Here is a 22,012-nt window from a genome sequence, read left to right on the forward strand (position 1 = left end):
AGTATTATTTCTTGGTTCTCCTCCTACTTGATTGGCTGCTGCTTCTCAGTCTCCTTTGTTGGGTCCTCTCTACCCTTTCTTAAAATGTATCACTACCTGTCATTTTTTGTATTTGTTTGTTTTCTGTCTACCTCCACTAGAAATGTAAGCTCCATGAGCGCAGGAACTTTACCTCCTAATTTATGCTCCTAGTCCCTATTATCTGGGACATGGCAAGTACTCAGGTAATAATTGAATGAATGAATGAGTAAAAGTTGAAATTTTTAAGCACATGTTTAAGAAAAACTAGGATAAAACATACAGAAATAAACAATAACATGAACCTTGCTCATTCAACAAATATTCATCTATTACTTAGTATGGCTCCAGCTTTGTACGAGGTGCTACATATATGGAACCCATAAAGACATGGCCCTTGCTCTTTTGGAGCCAGATTCCAGCTGTAGTCCCAAATAGGGGTGTCAATTATAGATGTCAGTACCTAAGAGATTGAAAATCAAAGACAGAATCAGAGTTCCAGACTCCTTCATACAGGGTGATGGACTATTGGGCTGAGGGCGTCCCCGCCATTTAGACATTACCTTGCAACTTCAATTTGGTTACCATTTAATATCAAAGCTCTATTAAGCCATGATTAGAGCCAGAGATACACCACAATAAGTGAATTCACAAAGAGCAATTTATAAGCCGTGTTATTATTTACAGTGAGAACTACCATAGGTTCAAGAAGAGACCAGAAAAGTCACCCGCCAGGTGAGACATATGAGAGTTTCCCTATCAACTTCAACTGAAATGCAAATTAAAACAGAAATAGCTCTCTCAGGAGGCAACAAGCACCCTGAAGCCCTGGGCCCTGTCTTTTATCTCCGCACTCGTCCAGTCTGAAACATCGGGAGAAATGAAGACACGGGTACTTAGGAGCTCCGCCCCTCCTCATCTACTCTAGGAAAAGCAATGCACCATAGAGATGCGGTCTCCTAGAGAGGCGGGAATTGCGGGGGGCGGGGGAGCAACCGGAAGTCGCAGTATCCAGGTCTCGGCCATTATTCTGGGCCTCGGTTGCCGCTGCGTCCCATTCCTGAGTCTGTCATCTCTTAGCGGCCTAATGCCGAGGCGGCAGTACCCAAGGCTGGAACCACAGCGTGAGCCCCCGGTGAGCGGAGTGGGCTCGGGGGCGGGTGGGCGTGCGCGGAGGGCGGCCCGGTCTGAGCTTGCTAAAACCGCACACCCGTCGCTGGCCCCTCCCCGGCCCCGGCCCCCAGTACTGTCCCTCCTCAGCTCTGTTAGGTGCGCAGCCGGCTTGGGGGAGATATTGACAGCGCCCCTGAGTCTGTGTGTGTGGACTATGGACTAGGGCTGGAGTTAAACAGAATCTGTTGCAGCTTTGGGAACAGATTCAGGCCCTTCTGCTCTTCCTCAGTCTTCTCTGAGGCAGATGCACAGAAACATTTTGAGGCTTCCCTAGACCTAGCCCTCGGTCTTCTGGGGACAGATTTTTTTTTTTAAATTAAGGGATGGGACAGTTGTCTGTCATCTTTTAACTCTGTAATATAAAGGTATTTAAAAAGCAAACTTAACCCATATCACCATTATTTCGGTGAATATATTTTAACTCTAAGTAATAAGACTGAAAACTCAGAATAAATGCTGTGACTTGCCAAAAAAAGTCATTGCCTACCTGTTAGTGACTATGTATAGATGGTGGTTTTCTCTTTTAGCAACTTGCCAGGTAAAGTTTTATTGTGGACTAGTATTGGAATATCGTTTTAAATCATTCATGTGTTGCCTGAGTTTTATGAGTTTCTTCTTAGATGAAATTATTTTGGACTTTTGGAATTAGAATCCCTGAGTTCAAATTTGGCTCCCACATCTTTACTAGCTGAGTGGCCTTGAGTGAATTACTTGTATTCTCTGTGCCTTTTGCTCTTTTTATACATCTGCTTTGCAAACCTTTTGTGAGAAGCAAATAAATGTATGTTTCAGGATTTGTCGTTTTTATCTGTGAAGTAAATGTAGAGTACTGATAATTTAGTGTAAAATTATTTAAAATCCTTTTAAAAAAAATCCGTCGCCCCCAGATCAGTTACCAAGAACTGCCAAGTTTTTCTCAATTATCTTATCCCTACTGCTGCTTTGTTTAAAACTTAATTTGTTTAGACTGTTGCAAAAACCTAATTGACCTTCCTAATATCCAGTCCTCCCTCCCCCATCATTCCTCCTTTATAGGTTCCTGGCCCCACTTAAGACTCCTTTCATGCTCATAGAGGGAAAGATATTTCTAATTATGGCTCAATAACCAGAAGCCATAAAATAAAAGATTAATTATACAGCAAAAACCACTGTAAGCAAAGGCATATGACACAGATGACACAGACACTAAGACACCTGACAAACAGGGAAAAATCTGCTCCTCCCATTATAAACAAAGGACAATTTTCCAATGATAAGAGTTTGTACAAATTAACAAGACTCCAACACCCCAATAGAAACATGACCAAAATATGAATAATTGAAAAAAATATATAAACTCCTATATACTTATTCACTTAAAGTACAAGTTAAAAACTTGGCAAAGATCTCAAACTTTGACAACTGTATTGGTGAGAGAGTGAGGAAATCAGTACTTCCATGTATCTCTTGCTGATGAAGGAGTAAAATGTGAGTTGGTACAGTCCTAATCAGGACTAACTGGCAGTATCAAAATTGTAAATGCACATATCTTTGGACTCAGCAATTCTGCTTCAAGGAACTTTTCCTGCACATGCCTACATGTATGCAAATTGATGTATGACCAAGGTTATCCATGATAATATTGTTGGTAATAAAAGATTGAAAACTGCCTAAATGTCTCATCAGTACTGGAATGAATAAATTATGATACATCCATGCAGTAATACCATACATCAATAAAGACAGGGGAAGGGGCTATATACTGACAGGAAAGATTGCTAGGATATACTGAGAAAAAGAAGATGGCAGCACATTTTCATGGTGTTCTACCATTTGTGAAAAAAGGAAAATACAGACAATATATGTATACACTTGTACATACATAAGTAGCTGGAGAGGTGCCTAAATTTTGAACCAGTTGAATATATTACCTATTTTTTAAAATAACAAGGAAAAATGTAAAGTAAACCTCCTTAATGAATGTTTGTCTCTTATAGGACATAATCACCTTTTTTTGCCACTAAAAAGCCTTTAGAATTTGACTTCTGTTTACCTCTCTTCTCTATTTCTACAATCCTGCCTCAAAGTTTATTTTCTTTCTTTGGTTTGCAAAGCACATTTCTAACAGAGGTATATGCACTAGTACTCCCTTGCTTTTCTTTTAAAATATATTTCTTCCTGGAATTCCAGTGGTCTTATTTTTCCTTTAAAGCCCAGTTCAAATTACCTTTCATGAGTCCTTTGTGTGCTCTTATGTTCTCTTATTAGTTGTACTTACATATTATATTGAAATTGTGTTTCTATTTCTGCCTCCTCTGCTCAGTTATAGCTTTTTAAGAGTCTGTGTGTTAAATAAAATTAATGAGGATGTTTTTATAGGTCACTGATGTAGCTGTTATAATCTTAAAAGTTTAAAAATGTTTGTACCCTTCAGCCAAACCATTTTTCTTCTAGTAGTTTATCCTGAAGAAATAAGCAGAAATGTAACCAAAAATTCCTTAACAAGGATAGTCATTGTGGCCTTATTTATAATAGGGGAAAATTAGAAAACAATCTAAATGTCTAGCAACAAGGAACTACTTAATATGAATGAACTCATACAGCTCTTAAAAATAATGAATATTTAGTAAATGTTCACTACATGATATGTGAGAAAAACAAGTTATAGAGCAATACAGTTGGAGTCAATCTGTGACCTAAACTGGTACACAAAAGACTAGAAGGACATAGTCCAAAACACTAGCAATGACTATTTTTCTCTTTTTTTGGTGTGATTTCTGATTTTATACATTTTCTGCTTTATAATCAGAAACATAAATGTTATTTCTAAAGAACAGATGGTTTCTATACAGCAACAAACCCGAGTTCTATATAACAAAGCCTTATTCTTATTTATTCATATAGTTTGATTAACAGAATGAACAATTTTCAGAGAATTTAAAATGTACAACAAAGCTACACAGAACTTAATTCGGCCTTTTTTTATTTGTTGAGAAGATGTTAAGATTTTTTTTAAATTTCAGGATTAAGACCAGGATTACGTTGATCCTGCTGAATGTAGGAATGAATGCTAGTTACAGAAGAATAAAAGCTGACATTTGAATCTGTGTACCAGGCACTGTTAAAAAACTTGAAATATATTTAGACTTCAAATTCTTACAACAATCCCATGAGATAGAGATAAGACCTGTTTTTAATTCTATTTTACTGCTTAAGAAAAAAGTCCCATAAGTAAAGTAACTTGTTCAGGGTTACACAGGAGTAGCCAGGATGCCCATTGAGAGTGGTTAGGAGTTTATTGTAATTAAATGAAGGAGAGTCTATGAATAAATACCAAAGAAATTTCATGTGTTTGGTTTCAACATGGTTTGGGTAACATGAGTGGCTGTGCCCTCAGAGCCTTAAGTAGAGGCTTCTGTCAGAAAAAGCAGTCTAGAGCCAAGAACCTTGGATTCACAGAGCTTCTCTTTATTACTGGGAGGCAACTGGGGTCTGGACAACTTGGTTATTTCTCTGAGTTAACTAACAATGATTTCTTGAGGTCTTAGAGATGATACTGTCCCAGCTCTAAGGAAGAAGTCAAGCAAGGATTAAGGGTACCTGGAGAGGAGTTTTTCTTAAAAGACAACAATGACCAGAGAAAATTGGGCTCACAATACTCTGAGACAAGAGGGTCTTGTGAAAGGAAAGGATGATACCTGGAAATGGGGAACCAGCTTCCAAGGGAGTAGCTCCTCTGTTTGGGAGACCTCTCATCTACACTTTAGACAGTTACGTTACCATGAGACATCCGGACCTCAGGAGGCTCTGAGCCGGCTCCGGGAACTCTGTCGCCGGTGGCTGAGGCCAGAAGCACGCACCAAGGCACAGATCCTGGAGCTGCTGGTGCTGGAGCAGTTTCTTAGCATCTTACCTGGGGAGATTCGGACCTGGGTGCAGCTGCATCGCCCTGGGAGTGGTGAGGAGGCTGTGGCCCTGGTAGAGGAGCTGCAGAAAGACCTTGATGAACCAGCACTAAAAGTAAGAAGGGTGGGGGGCGGGGGGAGGCGGGTTGGGATAAAGGGAAAGAATTGAGGCTGGGTGGGAGGGTGGTCTTGTGATTTTCATTAACAACTTATAGCACACTAGCAACACTAGTGCTAATTAGTTCTTGAGCTATTCAGACCATAGAATATCTCTGCAGAGAAATGGACTTTTGATTGAGGTCTTTGGGCTTAACTCAGAATCAGCACAAAAGCACTTACTCTGTCTTGTCCTCTGGGTGATGCTTGCTAGCGCTGAGTTTGCTTCAAGAACCTGAAGATAATATTTATAAATGTTTCCCTAAACAGAAGCATATGTATTGTTTCTGTAAGTCTGGAATGGTGATGTAAGCCTGGAGTATAAAAGGCAGTAGCATACTTTCTGGATCTGGTACAACCTCCCCTTGTGTGTGCCTACTGGGGATTCTGCAAGCCAAGGGATTGAGCTAACACATTTGCTTCTGATAAGATTTATACCTTGACCATTGTAATGCGATCTTATTATGGCCTCTTGCATGTGAGATTTCTTTCTGTAAATCTATAGCCCACTAGAAACATTTCTATCTAAGAAGTCTGAGTCATAACTCAAACAAGGATGGCCTTGTTTTAATCACAAAAAATAAAGCTGTCTATTTCATTACAAATTATGAATGCATCCTCCTTATTTGAGAGATAAAACTGAAGCAGACATCTAGCTGGCCACAGAGCCAAGTCTCTCGGTACCTACCTATTATTGTATTGGAGCAGAAAGAGATAGGTAAAAGGGTAAATAAATAGAAGGCAAGTAAGTAGAACAGATGTGACTGAACCTAAGCCTGATCCAAAACTAGATATGAAGCTAAAAATCATGGTCTTCATTACTGCTAGTTATTTCCCATTCCCTCCTTAACCCATACCCAGGTTCGGCTTCTCTTCCAACTATTATGTACTGTCTCCTGTCAGAGAGCTCACTAGTGTTACGTCTGTGGCTAGAGGGCAGCTCCATTGTTCTGAGTGTACAGTTGCATTGCTCTCAGTTGCTATTTTATTGCTCCATACTTGCTTCAGATGGGTCTCTCTGATCTCACAGTTCTAGATCGTGGGCAGAAAGAGGTCCACGTTGGTTAAGTGAGTTCATTTTTTGAAGGTACAAGAAGAACCAACTTATTTTGTTTTGCTTGTTTCCAGGTTCCAGTCCTTGTCCAGGATCAGGACACTCTCCAGAAGGAGATGAGTTCTCCAGGAACAATACTTCCTCCCGTACTCACTAGCAGCCACATAGCAGCTGAAATTTGCCCAAATCCCCTTACAGACCCAGTGGTGTTCAACCTCCAGGAGCCTCAACATGGTACTTACTCAGTGGCCTTGACTTTGGACTTTTCCAGGACCCTTTCTGTGGCTCATTCCTCCTCTGCTAGGGAGTTTTTTCTTCTGCCCTGTATAAGAATCCTTTACAGTGCCAGTCTCTTTTTGCTGTTCCTTCTGTTCCCTCTCTCATTCTTTCTTGGGTCTCTCTGATTCTGTATCCTTCTTATTGCTACTTTTTGTGTTATTCCAGTTCTGCACGTAGAGGTCACTCTGAAAAGTTCCGTAGGTATCACATGCAGCTTTTCCTCCTTCCTCAGATTCTCCTGCCCCTGAAGCTTCTGCCCTTTCCCAGGAAGAGAACCCAAGAAATCAATTAATGGCACTTATGCTCCTAACAGCCCAGCCCCAGGTAAGGTTTGCAACCTCTTTCCTATCTGCACTACTTAACTGTGACTAAAGTGCCCTCGTCCTAGTGCTTGGGTGTCTAGTCCGCTCCCATTCTAAATCAAGATCCATGCTATTGGATGACAGACTTCACTATGGCTTCTTCATGTCTCCCTGATGGCTGTTGCACATCCCATGGCCTCACAATGTATTTCTTCCCTAAAGGTGAAAGGAACCTTTTAATTTTATTTATTTGTTTATTTATTTATTTATTTTGGAGTCTCACTCTGACGCCCTGACCGAAGTGCAGTGGCACGCCCCCGGCCACCACAGCCTTGACCTACTGGGCTCTGGTGATCCTTCCGCCTCAGCCTTCCAAGTAGCCGGAACTACAGGCGCGCACTAACACGCCTGGCTAACTTTTGATTTATTGTAGAGATGAGGTCTCGCTAAGTTGCCCGGGTGGGTCTCGAACCCGTGGGTTTAGGCAGTCCACTTGCCTCGGCCTCCCAAAGTGCTAGGATTACAGGTTGAGCCACCAAGCCCGGCCGAAAAGAGCCTTTAATAGGTAAGCTTCTGGGCATTGATAATCTCACTCACACCTGTTATTTCAGGAATTGGTGATGTTTGAGGAGGTATCAGTATGTTTCACTTCAGAGGAATGGGCATGTCTGGGCCCAATTCAGAGGGCCTTGTACTGGGATGTGATGCTGGAGAATTATGGAAATGTGACCTCCCTGGGTAAGGACCCTTCTTCTTGTAATTCTTACCTTTATTTCACCAGCCTTTATTTGCTTTTTGATTATAAAATTAGTATTTATTATTTTGGAAAACAAAATATTACAAAGAAGAAAAAAATTCCTTCACTATTTGCAGATACCTGTTATCAACATTTTGATATATTACTTTTCTGTTTTTCTCTATGTGTTTAAGGTTTTTTTTTTTTAACATTGCTTAAATATGTGTGTGGGTATACATTGTTATAGCTTGCTTTCCTTGTGTTCTTGCTCTTATATTAGTAGCTCTTTGCAGTAATTCTCTCTATTGGCTGTAAAGTTTGTACCATAATTCAGTTAGCTGTTTCCTTATTTGGGATAATTGCTGTAATAATCATCTATCTCTGTGCTTAGACCTTTTAAAAATTTCTTTATTATTTTTTAGAAATACAATTGCTAGCTTGCTTCATACTGCCAAATTACTTTCCCCAGTGATCCCTGTCCTTTCTTTTCTTATCAGTGCTATATAAGAACTCTCCGTTTGTACTGAGTAATCCCATTTTTCTAAATTGTTGCTAACATATATAGTATTCTAAAGTAGACTTATTTAATTAGTGATAAAATAATATTTTCAAAATTTGTGCTTTCAACAAACATTGAACACCTATCATATGGTATTACTGTGAAAGTGATGTGATTCTGCCCTTACATAGCTTACCATGGTTTAGGAGGTAATTACAGAAAGAGTAAACATACAAGGCAGAATACAATGCTTATTACAAGAGTGGTGTAAGCTTTATGTGATGGGAATGCAGAGGACAAAGCAACTAATTTCATTCTTGGGGGTTAGGGAAAGCCATAAAGGAGGTAACAATTATGCTGAAACTTGAAGAAAAGAGTAAGATTTTGGAGAAATCAACATTGAAAACTGAGTAATCAGCCACACTAATTTTCACTGAAATACAAATTTATAGTATCAGTTTAAATGGCTGCATAGTATTCCATTGTTTGTGTATTATGTTGTACATCGACAGCTTTATGGTTCTGAATGTTTCTATTCAAGAACTTTATACACCATTCCATTTTTTATGTATTGCCTTTGTATATTTCAGGTATGTTTTAAAATTGCCTAGACCCTACATAAATGCTGGTAACATTTATTCTTTGAAATTGGAGTTTTTTTCTGATATTTTCTAATTGATTGTTGTTTGCATATATGAAAGTACTGATTTTTTTGGTATGTAGATTTTGTACCTGGCAACCCTTATTCATTATTTTATTGTCTGTAGTAATTTGTACTGTATTATTTTTATATTTCTGAGAATATATCCTTTAGTATCTCAGCAGGGGCAATGGCGGGTCAAACAGTCAATAGATTTTATACTTTGATACATAATTACCAATATGCTTTCTACCAATAATACACAAATTAAACTCCCGCAAAAAGAGCGCAGGAAAGCCCATATCCCCTGTATATACTTGTGGCTTGGTCAGTTTTTTAAATTAAATCTTTGTTGGGTAGATGAAGAATTACTATCTTTGTTTTTCTTTTTTTTAATTATTAGTGTGGTTGAAGTCTCTTCATATGATTACTGATCATTTTACTCTTATTCATTTCCTTCCTATATATATATTTATATTAGAACCACTAATACTTTTCAATTGTTGCATATATTTTTCCCATTTGTTTGCTTTCCAGTTTTATTTATAAATTATTTTTAAAGCCTCAGAAGATTTTTTATGTAGTCAAACTTAGCATTATTTTCCTTTATGGTCTTGATGGTCATTTTCCCTATAAAATCATTTTCTTAAGCCCTTTGCTCTTGGATGTTCCCTCTGAGGGAGCATCATAAATCTAGCAAACCACTCTGATGTCCCCTTTCAGGGAACTTAAGGAGATTGCTGGTGATTATATAGGACAAACTTATACAAGTGCAAATTTTTAAAAAATGTATGTTTCCTTGAAGTTTTCCATTCAAATTGCATGAAAAAGCAAATAAAGAGATGGAATATATACTGAGATATGATCTATCAGTTGAGAACAGGTCTTCAGGAATCATAAATGCATCCTTCCACATCTTCTTTGAACAACAAACAAAACAATAAATTACATATTATTAGTGTGGGAGGAAGAAAACAAGACTGCATTGTCTGCTAAAATAGAAAAACACCAGGTGGAAGACATCAAACAAATGACTATGTATCAATGAACCTGCAATGCTTGTCAGTGACTGTTTCACTCATTACCTTATGTTAGAAAAATATAAAGTTTTAAAATTTTTTTGTCATAAGTTCCTCAGTGTCCAAAATTTCATTATAAGCCAAATATTACAATAAAATAATTGGTTCTATCACTATACTATTTAATATGAAGTGATGTGTTTTTCACTATTTTGTAAAAAAAGTGTGGTCAGGTTGCTGGTAGGTGATCTATGAGATGTCTCCGAGTGTGAAGGGTTAAAAAAACCTGTATTTTCTTAAGATACTTTTATTGTTTGATGTTTATATTTAAGCTTGATTCCATCTTGATATTTATCAATCTGTCTTGATATACAGAATGACATAGTAGTCCTTTGGGGATTTTTATTTGTTTCTTTGAGATGGGGGTCTTACTGTGTTGTCCAGGCTGGCCTTGAACTCCTGGCCTCAAGCAGTCCTCCTGCCCTAGCCTCCCTAGTGGCTGGGACTACAGGCATGCACCACTATGCCCAACTTGTTTTTAGCCCAGGTAACTTTCAGTTGTGCCAGTGCTATTTACTTAATAAGCAATCTTTTCTAAGGAGTTTAAAGTAGGCTTTATGGATCAATTGGCTAATTTTATGAAAAACATTCATGCTGTACACTAAAGTAAATTACATATGGGTTTAAGAATTAAACAAAAAAATGTAATAATAGAAATTGGAAGCTGGGTTTGGTGGTTCAAGCCTGTAATTCTAGCACTTTGGAAGGAGGAGGCAAGAGGACTGCCTGAGCACAGGGGTTCAAGACCAGCCTGAGCAACATGATGAGACCTCGTCTCTTCAATAAATCAAAAAGTTAGCCAGGTGTGGTGGCACATGCCAGTGGTTCCAGCAACTTGGAGGGCTGAGGTGGAAGGATCACCTGAGCTCAGCCGGTAGAGACTGTGCCACTGCACTCCAGCCTGGGTGACAGAGTGAGACTCCAGCTCAAAAAAAGAAATTGGAATTGCTTGATCATTCTGAATCTTCAACCTGGGCGACAGAGTGAGACTCCAACTCAAAAAAAGAAATTCGAATTGCTTAATCATTCTGGATCTTTGAGGAAAGAGAAGTTTGAATCGATTTTAATAAATAAAACATACTCTCCAGTGTTGTTGGAGTTTTTGGCAAGCAGGTGCCCAGTGTTTATACCCATTGACCTAGTAATATTGATCTGAGGAGGATACTTTAAGGAAATGGTTCAAAAAGAGGAAAAATAAGTAATATGTCTAAAGATAGTCTCTGATAATTATAATGGTTAAAAGTTGGGGCCAAGCACAGTGGCTCCTGCCCTAATCCCAACACTTTGGAAGATGAAGGTGAGAGGATTGCCTGAGTCCAGGGGCTCGAGACCAGCCTGGGCAACTTGGCAAGACCTCATCTCTACATTTAAAAAAAAAAAAAAAAGCTGGGCATGGTGGCACACACCTGTGGTTCCAGCTACTTGGAAGGCTGAGGCAGAAGGATCACCTGAACCTAGCAGGTTGAAGTTGTGGTGGATGTGAGTGTGCCACTGCACTCCAGTCTCCACTGCACTCCCGTCTCCACAGGCACAGAGTGAGACTTAAAAAAAAAAAAAATTGGGCATAACAAATTCTCCAAGATAAAGTACTAAGCAGACAGTGGTGCTTTGACCTGGCAGTATATTATAACATTATCAACTATTAATGATAACTCTGTGTACTCAATTTCTGGGCACTGATAAACTGTGGTAGAAAAGCATACTTCTAGATAGCTTACATACACTGCTGTAATATGTAAAAGATTTGTATGTTTATTTAAGACATTGGACTAGAACGTGAAGGAAAGTGTTAAAAAATATTGAGTACCTCCCATGTCAGGCATAGCCCCTGATTTAAAGTACATTCAAGTTGGAGAGATAGACATTTACACTGATAATTACAACACAGTTTGGCACCACTGTATAATAAAAGTATGCACAAGGTCATGTGAGCCCATAAGAGCCTAGGATGATGGAAGGATTGGGAGAGTGGGAGGAGGATGATTCAGGGAAAGATTTATAACAATTTTATTGAGATATAATTCACAGACCATCAAATTTATCATTTAAAGTATACAGTTCAGTGGTGGTTATATTCACAGAGTTGTGCAACCATCACTACAGTCAATTTTAGAACATTTCATTACCCCGTAAAGGAATCTTGGACACTTCAGCATTCCACCCTCATTCCACCTAACTCCTTGCTCCAATCTAGTCCTAGGCAGCCACTAATCTACTTTCTGTCTCTATAGATTTGTGTCTTCTGGACATTTCATATACATGGAATCACACAATATGTGGTCTTTTGAGACTGGATTCTTTTCCTTAGCATAGTGCTTTTAAGTTTCACTCATATTATAGCTGGTGTCAGTACTTCATTACTATTTATTGCTGAATAATATTCCATCAAATGGAAATACCTACATTTTGTTGATCAATTCATCAGTTGACGGCCATTTAGGTGCTTTCATTTGGGTGCCATTATTAATAATGCTGCTATGAACATTTGTGTACAATTTTTTATGTAGATACGTTTTCGTTTCTCTTGGGTATATACACAGGAGTAAAATTCCTGGATCATAGGTTCACTTTGTACTTATCGTTTAGGGAACTAACAGACTGTTGTTATATGTACTTATCGTTTAGGGAACTAACAGACTGTTTTCCAAAGCAGCTACACTATTTTACCCTCCTATCAGCAGTGTGCAAGGGGGATCCAAAAAAACCTGGAATTATTTTTTGGAGGGCAGGCCCTTTGTAGTACAGGCTTTCCTCTCTAGGTAAGTATTCTAGGAACCCATTGGTATCAGTGTACCAGTTAGCGTTGTGAGAGGCTAAATTCAGCCTCAGTGAATTTTTTTTTTTTAAATTCTTTCAGTGTATTTGCCCATTTCATGATGTGTGATTTACAAGTGCATCTGCTGAGTGTTTAGCAGTTTTTGGACTAAAAATGGCATGATCCCTGTGCCTTGCCCTTCCTATTCACCTGATCTTACCCCTAGCAACTTTTGTTTGTTTTCCTGGGTGAAAAACGTCCTCAAAAGGAAATATTTTTTGCTGATATGGAAGAGGCAAAACAAAAAAACAAAACAAAAAACGGCAGAAGCACTAAAAGGCGTCAAAATTGACAAGTTCAAAAACTGAGCAATGGAAAAGTCATCTTGATAGGTGTATGGCATCAGACAGAGAGTACTTTGAAGGTGACTGAAGTTTAAACATGTAAGAGTACATAATTTTTTATAAATCAATTCTAATTTTTGTTATAAGGGTTTTGATTTCTTTACATCCTCCCTGATGCTTATTATTATCTGGCCTTTTTATTATAGCCTTCCTAGTGGCTCTGAAATAATATCTCATTATGGTTTTGATTTGCATTTCTCTGGGGATAACTTTATTGTCCTTGTTGGCTATTTGTAAATCTTTGGAGAAAATTGTCTATTCAGATTCTTTGTCTATATTTTAATTTATTTGTCTTTTTATTATTTATTTATAGGAGTTCTTTATGCATCCTAGATATAAGTCCTTTAACAGATGTATGACTTGCAGGTATTTTCTCCTTTTCTGTGGGTTGTCTTTTCACTTTCTTGACAGTATTCTTTGAAGAACAAAAGTCATTAAATTTTTGTGAATTCCAATTTATTTTTTCTTTTATTGCTTGTGTTTTTGGTGTTGATCTAAGAAACCATTGCTAGTCCAATGCCATGAAGAGTTATGTCTATATTTTCTCCTAAATTTTAGCTCTTACATGTAGGTCTTTGATCCATTTTGAGTTAATTTGTGTATATGGTATGAGGTAAGGATCCAACTTCATTATTTTATATGCGGCTATGCAGTTATCCTGGGCATCATTTTTTGAAAAGACTGTGCTTCCCCATTGCATTGTTTTGGCACCCTTTTGAAAACCAGTTGATCATAAATATGAGGATTTATTTCTGAACTCTCAATTCTAGTCCTTTGAGCTGTATGTCTGTCCTTATGTCAGTACCACCCTGTCTTATTACTGTAGCTGCATAGTACATTTTAAAATTAGGAAGTATGAATCCTCCAACTATGTTCTTTTTCGAGTTTGTTTTAGCTATTCTAGATTGCTTGACTTTCCATATGAATTTAGTATCAGCTAGTAAATATCTGTGAAGATGCCAGCTGGGATTTTAACAGAGAGATTACAGTGAATCTGCAGATCAATTTGGGAACTATTGCCATCTATGAACATGAAGTTCATTTCCATTTATTCAGGTCTTTTGTTTCTTTCAACATTGTTTTATAGTTTTCAGAATATAAGTTTTACACTTCTGTGAAATATATCCTAATATTTTATTCTTTTTGAGACAATTATGAATGTTTTCTTATTTCCCTTGTAGAGTTGTTTAATGCTAGTGAATAGAAATACTACTGTTTTTTGTTTGTTTGTTTTAAAGAGATGGAATCTCACTGTTTCCCAGATTGGCCTCGAGCTCCTAGGCTTAAGGAATCCTCCACCTCCAGCCTCCTGAGTGGCTAGGACTACAGGGATGTGTGTGCCTCCACACCAGGCTGATGTTTATATATTGATCTTGTTTCCTGCAGCTTTGCTGTACTTATTTATTACTTTTTAGTGGATTCCTTAGGATTGTCCATATACAAGATTTTGTCATCCACAGATAGAGAATTTTATTTGTTTATTTACAATCTGGATGCCTTTTACTTCTTTATCTTGCCTGGTTGCTCTGGCTAGAACCTCCAGTACACATTCTAGAAGTGGCGAGAGCAGATAGCCTTTTCTTGTTCTTGTCCTTAGAGGGAACACATTCAATCTTTCACCATTAAATATAATGTTATCTTTGGGTTCTTTGTAGTTGTCCTTTACCAGGTTTAGGAAATTCCCTTCTATTTCTACTTTGTGGTGTGTTTTTATCATGATAGAGTATTTGTATCTATTGTGATGGTCATGTGATTTTTGTTCTTCGTTCTGTTGATAATGGTATATTATATTAATTGCTTTCCTCTGATAAATCTTACTTGGTCATAGTGTATAATTTTTTTAATGTGCTGCTACACTTAGTTAGCATTTTGTTAAGGATTTTTATGTCTGTATTTTTAAGATATGTCTTTCTATAGTTTTCTTTTTTATAATGGGTTTGTCTGGTTTTGCTAGGATAATACTGCCCCCATAGAATGAGTTGAGAAATAGTCCCACCTCTTATGTTTATTGGAAGAATTTGTGAAGAAATGGTATTCATTATTTTAATGTTTGGTAGAATTCACCAATGAAACAATCTGAGCCTGAGTTTTCTTTGTGGGGTATAATTTTTTTTTTTTTTTGAGTTGGAGTCTCACTCTGTCACCCACACTGGAGTGCAGTGGCCACTCCTGGCCACTGCAGCCTCGACCCACTGGGTTCCGGCGATCATTCCGCCTCAGCCTTCCAAGTAGCTGGAACTAAAGGTGTGCGCTACCACGCCTGGCTGATTTTTTGATTTATTGTAGAGATGAGGCCTTGCTGCCCAGGTGGGTCTCGAACCCGTGGGCTCAGGCAGTCCACTTACCTCAGCCTCCCAAAGGCGTGGGATTACAGGCTGAGCCACCGAGCCCAGCTAATTTTTTTTTTTAACTGATTCACTTTATTGTTATAGGTCTATTCAGATTTTCTGTTTCTTCTTGAGTCAGTTTTAGTAGTTTGTAGCTTTAGGAATTTGCCCATTTCATCTAAGTTGTTTAATTTATTGGCATAGAATCATGCATAATAGTTCCTTATAATTCTTTTTATTTACTTAAGAGTAGTGGAAATGTCCAGAGGGGATGACCTTAGAGCTTAGTTCTTAAGGATATAGGTGTAGGGCATGTAGTGACTTGGAAAGAAAAAGAGCAACTAAGGAAGAGAAAAGGACATAGGTAGTGATAGAGAGGCAAGAAATACCATTATATTTTTGGGCAGCTGCATGCAGTTCACTATGGCTAGAATCTAGGGGTATAAAAGATACTGACAAGTTAATGCCAGAAAAACAGACAGACAATGGGTGAAGGCATCTCTTTGACTGTGCCGGTCATTTGTGTTTTATATCATAGGCGATGGAGAATTATGTATTTTGAGCATGATCAGATATACCTATTGGAAGGATCATTGACAATGGTGGTACACATGAATTGAGGCAGATGAGGGGCAGGGGGAATTGGTGGTAGGGAAGCTTGTCTGTTTCTTGTAGTCTTTAATCACCAAAGATTGCAGAAAGTAACCAACTCCCTCTATGCTTCTGACATTTTTCTACCAAGTCTTTTAAAGTTCAGTAGGCCCATAGGTAGTCTGATTTTTATACTAAAATATTAGGTAGTTGAACCAGCTAACTAGCTATTGATATAAGGGTTGCTTTTTTTTTTTAAGCTATTTTCCGCCTCAGTCTAACCACTTGTAACCTTGTACTTCATTATATTGAAAAGTGCCCTCTTCACCAGCATTTGGCTTGACTTGTGAAACCATCCTTTATCTAATCACTGTGAACAAGAAAACTTAATTTAAGTACCAGTGTTGGATAGGCTTAAGACACATACCCATCCCTGCAGCCAGGTGGTTAGGTAGTGTGGTTGGCAGTCCTGTTTGAGTCCCAAAGAGGGGACAGTTGAAATGAAATATGAGGGTCTGACCTAAGAATATCTGTAGTTTAATATTTATTGGATATTTCCTATCATCACTCTATCATAAAGTTTATAATGAAATAAAATAGCTATACTACTTTCTTATGCCTTTTGTCTCTGGTTAGGTAGAAGAAGGTATTGTTATATTCAAAGAGAAGATAATGTTACTATTTTTACATAACTTATTAGATAATTTGGGGAACTAGCTCATAATTTTTCTTACACTTGGGTAGTTTGAAAGTAAACTTCCAAACCATTTTCATAAAAATTGTTTCATATTTTAAAATATTTGAGGGCCAGGCTCAATTCAGCCTGTAATACCAGCACTTTGGGAGGCCAAGGCAAGTGGATTGCCTGAGCCTGCAGTTTCGAGACCTGCCCAGGCAACTTTTTATCGTCTCTACAATAAATAAAAATAAAAATAAAAAAAAAAATTAGCTGGACGTGGTAGCACTTGCCTGTAGTTCCGGCTACTTGGAAGGCTGAGGTAGAAGGATCCTTGGAGCCCAGCGGGTCAATGCTGGGGTGGCCATGAGCATGACACTGCACTCCAGCCTGGGTGACGGAGTGAGACTCCAACTAAAAAATATATATATTTGAGAATGTTAAGTAGAAAGGGACCTTGGAGATTAACTAGTTCAGCCTCATCATTTTACAGATGTTTGCATGTTTTTTATTCTGTTTCTGTATTTTTTTCTTTTCATCTTGTATTTCTTCTCTTACCTTTTATATGTAACTAAGTAAGGGAGTCCAACACATTTGATGTTTTTGTGAAATGAATTTTAAAATTTCTGTTTCTCCTTTTTAAAAGGATATGAGGAGTTATATATGATTTTAAAAATTAAGTTGCTTTCTAATGGAGCTTTATTCTGTAGATAAATTGCTTTCAACTAAGTAAACAATTTTCAAAAATTAAAAATTGCCTTTCAGAGTCCTTAGTATACTTTTCCTTCTTTTAAAGTTTCTATCTTCCTAACATGAAGAAAATAAAAAAGAAAAGTCTTTCTAATCCAAATGGTTCTTGCTATTCTATCCAGCTTCCTGAGCCTGAGATCTGAATCACTTACATAAATCCCATGTTCTCCCTCTGGTTCTTCCTTGCATCTATTTTCTTAGTATCAGTTGTATTTTTCATCTACCTTCTGAAGACAAAGAGCTTAGAAATGTCTCAGAGTAAGTTGTATGTTAATCCACTTTCAGTAGCATTCAGCTTTTGTACCTTCATTCAATGAAGTTTCTCCTTTCTGGATACATATAAAAGTGTAGCTCTCTAGCACATTTTAAAGTCACTTGAAGATCCTTAAAAACACAGGACTAGGTAACATTTGCATTTTTAATTCCTTTTACCAGAATGGGAGACCATGACTGAGAATGAGGAAGTGACATCAAAGCCAAATATTTCTCAAAGAGCAGACTCTCATAAAGGAACATCAAAAAGACTTCAAGGAGGTATCCCCAAGGCCCTTGATTTTGAGGAAGAGTGTGAATGGCAAGTTTTGGCAAGTCAGTGGGAAAGTGAAATAGAGGAAAGGACAGATAAAGTGAAGAAAATTTCCCTTTGTGAACAAGACAAGAAGAAAAGGACTTCACCAGAAAAACGAGGCCAAAAGTGGAAGGAATTTGGAGAAAGCTTGACTTTAGGTTCAGCTATTTCTGAAAGTTTAATAGGTATTGAAGGAAAGAAGTTTTATAAATGTGATATATGTTGTAAACTTTTCAATAAAATCTCCCATCTGATAAACCATCGGAGAATCCACACCGGTGAGAAACCTCATAAATGTAAGGAATGTGGAAAAGGCTTTATTCAGCGCTCAAGCCTTCTAATGCATTTACGGAACCATTCTGGGGAGAAACCTTATAAATGTAATGAATGTGGGAAAGCATTTTCTCAAAGTGCTTACCTTCTAAACCATCAGAGAATCCACACTGGGGAAAAACCTTATAAATGTAAGGAGTGTGGAAAGGGCTTCTATAGACACTCAGGCCTTATTATACATCTAAGGCGCCATTCAGGGGAGAGACCTTATAAATGTAACGAGTGTGGGAAAGTCTTCTCTCAGAATGCTTACCTCATTGACCATCAGAGGCTCCACAAAGGGGAAGAACCTTATAAATGTAGTAAGTGTCAGAAGGCTTTTATTCTGAAGAAGAGCCTCATTCTGCACCAGAGAATCCACTCTGGGGAAAAACCCTATAAATGTGATGAATGCGGAAAAACCTTTGCTCAAACCACTTACCTCATTGACCATCAGCGACTCCACAGTGCAGAGAACCCTTATAAATGTAAAGAATGTGGGAAAGTCTTCATTCGAAGTAAAAGCCTCCTTTTACACCAGCGAGTCCACACAGAAAAGAAAACCTTTGGTTGCAAAAAGTGTGGGAAAATTTTTAGTTCGAAGTCAAACCTCATTGACCATAAGAGAATGCACAGCAGAGAGAAACCTTATAAATGCACTGAATGTGGGAAAGCCTTCACTCAGAGTGCTTACCTTTTTGACCATCAGAGACTCCACAATGGGGAGAAACCCTATGAATGTAATGAATGTGGGAAAGTTTTTATTCTTAAGAAGAGCCTCATTTTACATCAAAGGTTCCACACTGGAGAGAATCTCTATGAATGTAAAGATTGTGGCAAGGTCTTTGGTTCTAACAGAAACCTCATTGACCATGAGAGACTCCACAATGGGGAGAAGCCATATGAATGTCGAGAATGTGGGAAAACCTTTATTATGAGCAAAAGTTTTATGGTCCATCAGAAACTTCATACACAGGAGAAAGCCTACAAATGTGAGGACTGTGGGAAGGCTTTCAGTTACAATTCAAGCCTGCTTGTACATCGGAGAATCCACACTGGAGAAAAGCCCTTTGAATGTAGTGAGTGTGGGAGAGCTTTCAGTTCAAATAGAAACCTCATTGAACATAAGAGAATCCACAGTGGTGAGAAACCCTATGAGTGTAATGAATGTGGAAAGTGCTTCATTCTGAAGAAGAGCCTCATTGGACATCAGAGGATTCACACGAGGGAAAAATCTTATAAATGCAGTGACTGTGGGAAAGTCTTTAGTTACCGCTCAAACCTTATAGCCCATCAGAGAATCCACACCGGTGAGAAGCCCTATGCATGTAACGAGTGTGGGAAAGGCTTTACTTACAATAGAAACCTTATTGAACATCAAAGAATTCACAGTGGGGAAAAAACCTATGAATGTCATATATGTAGAAAAGTCCTTACCTCTAGTAGAAATCTTATGGTACATCAAAGAATCCACACTGGAGAGAAACCTTATAAATGTAATGAGTGTGGAAAAGACTTTAGTCAGAATAAAAACCTTGTTGTACATCAGAGAATGCACACTGGGGAAAAACCTTATGAGTGTGAGAAGTGTCGGAAGTCCTTTACTTCTAAGAGGAATTTAGTTGGCCACCAGAGAATCCACACAGGGGAGAAACCCTATGGGTGTAATGATTGTAGTAAAGTTTTTAGGCAAAGAAAAAACCTTATGGTACATCAGAAAATTCATACAGATGAAAAACCTTGTGAATGTGATGAGTCTGAAAAAGAATTCTCTCAAACTTCAAACCTTCATCTTCAACAGCAAACCCATACCGTTGAGGAATTCTCTTGGCTACAAAATACCAATGAGCCCAAGTTTGAGATTCAGAAACTCTAGTGTCATATGCAAAATGGAATAGAATTTTTGCCTACATAAGTAACTCTGGAGGAATGGTATATAGTTCTAAGGAAAAAGTTTATGATCAATCCTTTTATGGATAAGTGAGTTGCATACAGAAAGTTAAACTTTCAGGTGTACAAAAACAATGGAGTTGTAAGTAATAGCAAGAATATCTTTGTATTAAAAAGTGGATGTTGTTTCTGGAAATATGTGTAGTGTACACTTTAAAGATGGCATCACTGCTGTAGAAAGGTGTGTAGACAATATGATCCAGAATGTCAAAGGTGGAATTGAGTGGACAAGAGTCTGCTATGAGAGGACAACCTAAGAAGAGCACTGGATTTGGAATCTAAAGACCTAGGTTTGGGTACTGGCTTTTTCCTTTAGCTGTGTGATATTATTAAATCAGTCTTTAAGCATCAATTTATCTGTCAGTCAGATGTTGACATGATGCCTACCTACCTCACAGGGTTGTTGTGAGGGTTAAGTGAAAGGATCTTTGTGAAAGTATTTTGTGAAATCATTCAGTTGTCAATAAAGTTGGATAGGAGAGATATTGTCAAAGTCTAGAACATGGCATAATTTAAGTACATCAATTTAGAACGAGGGGGATTCCATGAACCTCAAAGATTCTCGTTTTGTTTGTTTTTGAGTTGGAGTCTCACTCTGTCGCCCAGACTGGAGTGCAGTGGCCACTCCTGGCCACCGCAGCCTCGACCTGCTGGCTCCGGCAATCCTTCCACCTCAACCTTCCAAGTAGCCGGAATTACAGGCATGCACTACCACGCCTGGCTGATGTTTTGATTTATTGTAGAGATGAGGTCTTGCCGCCACCTAGGCTTGTCTCGAACCCGTGGGCTCAGGCAGTCCACTCACCTCAGCCTCCCAAAGGCGCGAGATTACATGCTGAGCCACCGGGCCCGGCAAGATTCTCATTTTTATAAGAAGTATGGTGAATAGTTAACTTTGGAATTTAGTGCTATAAGAATAATATTTTTTAAATTTGCCTTTACAATGTCAAAGGAAGTTAATAGTTAGCATATCTAGTTTGTGTGTATGGAAGAAATATTGGCCAGCCATTAATGATGCCAGGGAAAACTATTTTCCAACCTCTGAATTAGAAACAACAGATGTCAAGTGTCACAATGAAAACACAATACTATGTTGCTTCCCTTGATCATTGATTTAAAAGAAAAAAATCCTTGACCCCAGCAGCTGAGGGGATGATCCCTGCCACAGTCATTCTCAATTCTAATTAACTTTTCATCATTACTGTCATGTGATAGCTTGTTGCTTGTGCAACATTTTGTCCCAGCACTTAATTTACTACATAATTTTTTTACACAGAGCCAACCTCTTCAAGTGTTGATTAAACCCTTGCAGCATCCATTTCTGGGCAGTTCTTGTTCATTACTCCCTATGAGCCATTCATTCAGCTGTTCCCTTTTGTACATTTGTAGGTTTCATTTACCCTACATTCTTGAGCTGAAAAGTTTATGCTGTAATTCTCAAAACTCCGGTTCTATAGCTGGACTAGAAATATCTGAATATAAGAATCGTATTTTCTAGTATTAGTAATGTCAAAGTGGTGTGTTGATTATAATAAATGTTATTAATTCAACCCCACAGCTTTCTGAGGGCTGGCTCCCCAAGATTGAAAACTGGAATGGACTTAAGATCTGGATGTGATTCAGGTTCGTCCACTTTTGAACAAGGCCCTTCACTTCTTGGAGACTTGATTTCCTCATCTGTTAAACAGAAGGGAAAATATCTACCTCACAAAGTTGTTAGGAGGTAATGGATATGAAAATGCTTCATATCCATGCTGTAGAATAATCACCCCAGATTATATGATAATTATAAAGGGACATATGTAGTTTAACAGTGAAGAAAAAAGGCTGGGCACAGTGGCTCAAACCTGTAATTCCAT

General features: G+C 38.1%; 1 protein-coding gene across 2 annotated transcripts; it reads left to right on the forward strand.

The window, feature by feature from the left end:
• Nucleotides 1–711: 711 nt before the first annotated feature.
• ZNF197 (zinc finger protein 197) lies at nucleotides 712–20,590 on the forward strand. Of its 2 annotated transcripts, none has more exons than XM_008071363.2 (6): nucleotides 712–753; nucleotides 4,719–5,190; nucleotides 6,360–6,519; nucleotides 6,797–6,888; nucleotides 7,478–7,604; nucleotides 17,759–20,079. In XM_008071363.2, exons 2-6 carry the CDS (start codon nucleotides 4,801–4,803, stop codon nucleotides 20,077–20,079), a joined length of 3,090 nt encoding a protein of 1,029 aa, XP_008069554.1. In that variant the 5' UTR covers nucleotides 712–753; nucleotides 4,719–4,800. The 2 variants fall into 2 exon arrangements, with proteins under 2 accessions (XP_008069554.1, XP_021574872.1); XM_021719197.1 differs by lacking the exon at nucleotides 712–753 and adding an exon at nucleotides 1,025–1,153 and having other exon boundaries at nucleotides 4,721–5,190; nucleotides 17,759–20,590.
• Nucleotides 20,591–22,012: the final 1,422 nt, after the last annotated feature.

This window comes from Carlito syrichta, unplaced genomic scaffold, assembly GCF_000164805.1.
Source record: "Carlito syrichta isolate Samal-C Ts95f unplaced genomic scaffold, Tarsius_syrichta-2.0.1 Scaffold314298, whole genome shotgun sequence".
In the NCBI taxonomy this organism is placed as follows: Eukaryota; Metazoa; Chordata; class Mammalia; order Primates; family Tarsiidae; genus Carlito; species Carlito syrichta.

Excerpts from the sequence above, each read along its gene's own strand:
- ZNF197 (XM_008071363.2), top strand. The coding sequence starts at position 4,801 with ATGACCAGAGAAAATTGGGCTCACAATACTCTGAGACAAGAGGGTCTT. Across the intron at positions 5,191-6,359 it reads TTGATGAACCAGCACTAAAA|GTTCCAGTCCTTGTCCAGGA; the intron begins GTAAGAAGGGTG and ends GCTTGTTTCCAG. Across the intron at positions 6,889-7,477 it reads TCCTAACAGCCCAGCCCCAG|GAATTGGTGATGTTTGAGGA; the intron begins GTAAGGTTTGCA and ends CTGTTATTTCAG.